This window comes from Phalaenopsis equestris, unplaced genomic scaffold (assembly GCF_001263595.1).
Source record: "Phalaenopsis equestris unplaced genomic scaffold, ASM126359v1 Scaffold001031, whole genome shotgun sequence".
Lineage (NCBI taxonomy): Eukaryota > Viridiplantae > Streptophyta > Magnoliopsida > Asparagales > Orchidaceae > Phalaenopsis > Phalaenopsis equestris.
Genome location: NW_018165470.1, coordinates 41,929 through 48,786, shown reverse-complemented (window position 1 = coordinate 48,786; position 6,858 = coordinate 41,929). Strand labels below are relative to the sequence as shown.

General features: G+C 37.6%; 1 protein-coding gene across 1 annotated transcript; it reads left to right on the top strand.

Moving 5' to 3' along the window:
• The first annotated feature begins 2,843 nt into the window (after positions 1 to 2,843).
• Positions 2,844 to 4,199, top strand: LOC110032805. The gene is made up of 2 exons (XM_020736566.1): positions 2,844 to 3,479; positions 3,534 to 4,199. The coding sequence occupies exons 1-2, from the start codon at positions 2,844 to 2,846 to the stop codon at positions 4,197 to 4,199; spliced, it is 1,302 nt and encodes a 433-aa protein (XP_020592225.1).
• The last annotated feature ends 2,659 nt before the right edge of the window (positions 4,200 to 6,858 follow it).

The following is a 6,858-nucleotide window of genomic DNA, read 5'->3' as shown; positions in this document are numbered from 1 at the left end:
AGCTGTGCAGTAAAGCTGAAGAAAGTCTGGATCATTTGTTCTTCTCTTGTAGTTTCTCCCAAGGGGTCTGGTCTGGTATACTAAAATAGCTTAATATTGACACTCTGAAAGTCAGCTGGCAATACTTTTTGGGGTGTTGGATGAAATGGTTAGATGCCAAATTATTAATCATTCCTTGTATTGTTGTATGGTTCCTTTGGATGTGCAAGAACCCGTTTAAATATGAAAACAACAAACCAAAGGAGATGGATGTGGTGCTGAACTGTACTTCTTATTTGCAAAAGATAATAAAATTTCATAATTTTCCCAATATTTTCCTGAATTGGGTGTCCAGTGTGCAGAAGCTAAAAGTGCCTACTTTAGTTCTCTGGAACCCACCTCCTGAAAAGTGGTTGAAAGCCAATACAGATGGAAGCTTTTGTAAGGAGGCTGTTGGTGTGGGTGGAATCTTTAGGAACTCTCTAGGGAAGTGCATGTTATACTTTTCCTCTCCAACTTGGGCATTTGATGCACTAGAAACTGAAATGATTGCTATTTATTGGGCTATCTACCTTGTCAAGCATTGCAACATCATAAATTTGATAGTTGAGTCAGATTCCTTCAGTTGTATTAGATTTATGAATCAGGAAGAGGCTGCTCCATGGAATGTTGCTAGGTGGACTACTAAGATCCAGAGCATGTTGAGCAATGTTGAAGTGATTTTCCAGCATATCTTAAGGGAAGGTAACACTCCTGCACACAGTTTGGCAGCTAAGGGGAAGGATAATGAAGAAATTGTTGTAGCGACTATACCTTCCACTCAGCTTGAAATTCTTCTTCATGGGGATAGTTTATCCATTCCTTATATTAATTGTAGGGGGTGATTTTTTATTTTAACACTAGGTCAGCTTTTGTGTCTATCATAGAGACTTCCCACATTTTTTTGTAACTTCATTGTATGATCTAGTTAGACAGATGGGAAGGGTTGTTTTGAGTGATCTTCTCACTCATTATGTAATCCAACTTTCACATTAACATGTATGGAGCTATAGCTTAGCTCTTTTCCTTTTAATATATATATATATATATATATGTATATATATATAAAATCAAGATGGTGGCAGTTGGACCTAGTTTTGCTCTGCTAGGGTTTGGGCAGTGATGGCTCTTCTTGGCGGCGCTGTGGAGCTGGGTGGAGGATCTTGTTTCTACTGCAAGAAGTTGTGCTAGATTAGAAGGCTGTTTGGCTTTTTACCGGGCAGCAAACTTTTGACTTTTTGTTACTATTCCCTTGCAAGCTTGAGAAGCTTTTTGTTTTATTGCTTTCCTAGCCTGGTGGTCTAATTATTTTGGCTTTTTGTTTGTTTCTCTGTTTTGACTTTTACTGGATTCTTGCTTCTACAGTTTTTGTGTAACCTTGGGGTTTCTGGTTTTTTATCTCTTGTTATTGAGTTGTCTCTCTAGCTGGTTTGATATATTTCTACTCTTGGGTTTTTATTTCTTGGTTTTTTATCAATGGCTTGTCTCATTGATGTTGAAACCAATGCCCAATGGACTATGGCCACCACTTTTGCTGATGTAGTTGGAAGTAGTTGGAAGTGGGGTTGAGGTCCCCAAATATTTTGAACATTTGGTATTTCCACAAAACCTACATGATGCTGCTGCAGGGAGAAGAGTTTGCCCTTATGTCAATCCCTTAGGGATGAAGGAAGGGGAACCTGCCATCCTTTTGTCTTCACAATAAATTCAAGATCTCAATGCATCTATCAAGTTTACTTTAATAGGAAAATTCCAGTATGGACATCCAAAGATGGATTTGGTAAGGAGGTATTTTGAATATTTAAAGCTTAAAGGCTCATGGAGGTTGGGCTTATTAGATGGCATACATCGGTTAATCACTTTATTCAATGAAGAAGACTATGCAAGAGTTTTTGCTAAACAGACATTGATCAGTAATGGAGTCCCTATGAAATTGATGAAGTGGACACCTGGGTTTGATCCTGCTAAGGAACCCCCATTGTTCCTATGTGGTTTAAATTCCCTAACCTGACCATTCAATACTATCACCAAAATGTGCTCTTTAGCGTCAGTAGAGTACTTGGTTGTCCTCTGAAAATTGATGATCCAACTTATAACATGGCAAGGTCTGCTGGTGCTAGAGTCCTTGTAGAAAGGGACATCACATTCCCAGATATTGAAAGGGTTTGGATTGGCACTAAATATGAAGGTTTTTGGTAGGAGATTGTCGTGGAGCAAAAACCAATATATTGTGAACATTGTAAAATGTTTGGCCATAACTTGGAGAAGTGTTATAGACTTCATCCTCCTTCTAAAAAGAAGACTTCAGTGGACAAGGCTACTGCTTCTAGACTTTTAGAGGCAGCAGAACAGGAAGAGGCAAGAAGGGTTGGGGATGTAGCTAAAGAATCTGAAACTATTGCTACTGTGACTAACCTGCCTAATGGTACAGTTGGTGTTCAGATGGAAAATATTTCCACTGACACTTGACTGATGGAAACTGCAATACCATATGACACCCTATTAAATATTAATCCAATTAGGATTGATGATCCTACAATCAACATTCTAACAGATGTTTTAACTTATGAATGGCAGGTTTTGAAAAGCAATAGGAAAAAGAAAGGCAAGTTGGATGTTAAACAGCCTTTGAATGGGCCCTCCACTGCTCTTGTGGAACACCATCCTAGGACTAGGGGAAAGGGGAGGGCCTTTTCTCAATGATAAAGTTTTTATGTAAGTTCTTATGTTGGAATATTAGGGGTATTGCTCACCCCTCCTCTCTTAAGAGATTAATACATCTTGTTAGAATTCAAGAAGTTTGGTGTTTTGCTATTTTGGAACCCATGGTCACTAAGCATTCCCATAAAATTCTCAAAAAAATTCCTAAATTCACCCATTTCGCTAATTCTAATAACAAGATTTGGCTCTTTGCTAGAGCTGAGCTTCAGTGGGTTGTTCTGCATAATCATTCCCAATTCATTCATATTCAATTATCTATTGGAGCTCAAATTGAATATTCCACTTTTATCTATGCCAGCAACATTGCTAATAATCAGACTACTTTATGGTCTGATTTAATACAAATTGAACAATCTGTTAACTCCTTATGGATTCTGGGAGGGGATTTGAATTGTGTTGCATCTCCTAGTGAAAGAAGAGGTGGAAGACCACCTTCATTATCAGCCATGAATAGATTCAATGACTTTCTTTCTGATGCTGCCTTATTTGATTTGGGTTACCAAGATCTAGATTTCACTTGGAGGAGGGGTTCCATGTGGGAAAGGCTGGATAGAATGTTAGGAAATTCTAGATGGTTTCAGACCTTCCCTTTTACTATTGTTTCTCATCTTGTCATGTCTGGCTCTGACCACAAGCCTCTTATTTGCTCTATTCAAAATGTTGAAAGTCCCAAAAGATCTCCTTTCAGATTTCAAAATATGTGGACTCTACAATCCCATTTTATTGGTGAAATTGCTAAGGTATGGAGCTTTACTGGTGAAGTTAATCCCTAGAACAATCTGTGGCAACTTCAGAAGAAGGTGGCAGCTCATCTGCAGCAGTGGAATTGGAACCCTTTTGGAAATATACATGAAAATCTTATTACTGCTCAAAATAAAGGTCTAAATATGGAAAAGGGATTTCAAAGGGGAGTAAACTCTGAAGTTTATCTTCACAAAGCTAATGAAGAACTCCTGATGCAAATTAATTATTCTGAAAGTTTTTTGAAGCTGAAGGTTGCAGTTACCAAATTCACTGAGGGAGATAGTAACTCTAGCTTTTATCGTGCATGTATTAACTTCAGAAGGAAAAATAATATGATTCTATATATCACTGACTCTACCGGCCTATGCTTATCTGATGCTGATGTTATTGCCCTGGATGCTATTAATTACTTTCAAAATCTTTTTAATGATCAGCCATCTTCTAGAACCCAGATTAATGCTGAGCTCTTGTCTGATTGTCAGGAATATGCCCATAGTTTGAAATTGAATAACATTCCTTTGGAAGGGGAAATTAAAGCTGCTCTGGACTCTATTGATGGCCAAAAGGTGGTTGGGTTTGATGGCTTTACTGCTAATTTTTATAAGACTACTTGGCATATCATCTGTGGTGAGTTTACTGTTGTAGTGCAAAATTTCTTCAAGGGAATTGATCCCCTTAGGTACTTCACTGCTTCCACTATAACTTTGATCCCCTAAAATTCAATCAGGAAAGGTTGGGGAGATTTTAGACCTATCAGCCTAACCAATGTTATATCTAAAGTAATCAGTAAGATCATTGTCAATAAGCTTCAACCTCATCTTCAACATCTTATCAGTAATAACCAGGTGGCTTTTGTGAAAGAAAGCAAATCACTGAAAACATTTTGCTAGCTCAAGAGTTGTTGTTGGATCTTTATAGAAAACGTAGAGGCAGTAATACCATTTTCAAATTGGACATCAAAAAGGCCTATGATACCATTAACTGGGATTTCATCCTGGATACTCTAACTGCTAGAGGTTTCTCTGGGGCTTTCATCAATCTGATCAGAAGATGGCTTAAATGCAATAACCATTCTATTTTAATCAATGGCAAGAGCCAAGGTTTCTTCACTGCTTCTAGGAGAATCAAACAAGGAGGCCCCTTGTCCCCCACAATCTTTATTCTTGCAATGGATTATCTATCAAGGACTCTAAATCAAATGTTTGTCTCTTCTCCTTATTTGGCCTATAGCACATATCAAATATTGGTGTGAGTCACCTGTAGTCACCTGTCCTATGCAGATTGTCCTATGCAGATGATGTTATTATTTTCTCTAAGGCTATAAAGACTGTTGTGAAGACCCTTTATCAAGGATTCAAATACTTCCAAAAGACATCAGGTATGAGCCTTAACAAACTAAAATGTCAAATTTTTACCATCTCACATACTCTTCTACAGATTAAGCATTGGATTGCCCAGTACACTGGTTTTAGCCTGGCCTCTTTACCAATCAATTATCTTGGAGTTCAGTTAATTAAAGGCAGAACCAAGCAAACTAAATTTACTGAGGTTATTGATCGTATTAAGAAATAGCTGCAATGTTGGACCAATTCCTTCCTCTCCAATGGAGGAAGGATCACTCTCCTCAAAAGCATCTTAACTGCCATCCCTTCTTATGTCCTTCAAATGTTCACAATGAAGAAAGGGACTCAAGTTCTGCTAGGTAGAATTTTTAATAAATTCCTGTGGGCTGGACAGAAGAAACAGTTTCATTGGTTATCTTGGCAAAAACTTTGTAAGCCTCTTCATGTTGGTGGTTTGGGCTTTAAAGATTTTCAGCAACTAAGTTTTATAAATCTTTGCAAACTTTGGATTAAGTTTAGGGCCCAAGACAGTCTATGGGCAATTTTTATGAAATGGAAGTACTGCAGGTCCCTTCATCCTAACCTGGCTAGAAAAAAACTTGGGGATTCCAGACTATGGACTAAATTGCTAGAGGTCATAACTCATGCTGAAGATCTATTTATTTGGGAGCTTGGAGAAGGGAAAGTCAATTTCTGGTTAGATAAATGGACATGGAAAGGGGAGAAACTGTCTTGCTCCAACTCCAACTCCAATTATCTGACAAAGGTGAAGGAGTATTGGTCTGATAATCAATGGAATTGCAACATCTGACTACCATCTTAAATGAAGAACAGATGCATTGGGTAAAGAATACCTCTATCAATCTTGATCAAAAAGATAAAATCATTACTAAACAAGCTCCCTCACAGAAGCTTTCAGCCTACATTTTTCAACAATTATACCAGTGGCAGCCTGTCTTGTGGGGGAAACCCATTTGGGGAAAGTGGTTAACACCTTCTATGTCTTTTTTCTACTGGAGGCTATGGCAATCTTTGTTACCTATTGATGATATTCTGAAAATAAAAGGGCTAAGGGGGCCTTCATGCTGCTACCTATGTATAGATGAAGAAGAGAGTTTAGACCATTTATTTTTCTCTAGCAATTTCTCTCAAAGAATTTGGTCTGAACTGTTAAATCAGCTTAACATTGATACTCTGAAAGTCAGCTGGGATAAATTCCTATGGTGTTGGAAGGACTGACAGGAAGCTAACTTGATAATCTTTCCTTTTATTGTTGTCTAGTTCATCTGGATGTGTAGAAACCAAGCTAAGTTTAACAACATCAAGCCTATGGACAAGGCTGTGGTGTTTAATTGTACTTCCTATATGCAGAAAATTATTAAATACCAAATGTTTCCCAATGTTTTCCATAATTGAGTACCTGATGAGAAAAGCATATTTGCAAGCCAACTTTGGTCCTTTGGATCCCTCCTTCATCAGGGTGGCTGAAGGTCAACACTGATGGTGGTTTTTCTAAGGAGTCTTCTGGTGTTGGAGATATTTTTAGAAACTCCCAATGGAAGTGCATTCTTGACTATTCTTCTCCATCTTGAGCTTATGATGCACTAGAAACTGAGATGATAGCCCTTTATTGGGCTATAAACCTTGCCCATCATTGCAACATCAGACAACATCAGAAATCTGAAGAAATCTGATTGTAGAATCTGATTCCAGCACTTGTATCAGGATACTTCAAAATGAAGAAGCTCCCTCTTGACATATTATCAGATGGATGAAAAAACTTGTGTTTATTAAACAATTTTAGAATTAAATTTCAACATATTCTTAGAGAAGGCAATAGCCCAGCACACTATTTGGCAGCAATGGGGAGGAATACAAAGCTGATTTCTGTAGGGACAGTACGTCCAGCACAACTAGCTTTTCTTTTACATGGAGATAATTTGTCCATTCCTTATATTCATTGTGTGAATGGTCTATATATATATATATATATATATATATATGTATAACATATATATATGTATATGTACAT

Bases quoted from the DNA above. Each gene is read 5' to 3' on its own strand.
- LOC110032805 (XM_020736566.1), top strand. From the start codon at position 2,844: ATGGTCACTAAGCATTCCCATAAAATTCTCAAAAAAATTCCTAAATTC. The intron at 3,480-3,533 runs GTATGGAGCTTT...TGGCAACTTCAG, and splicing joins TTATTGGTGAAATTGCTAAG to AAGAAGGTGGCAGCTCATCT.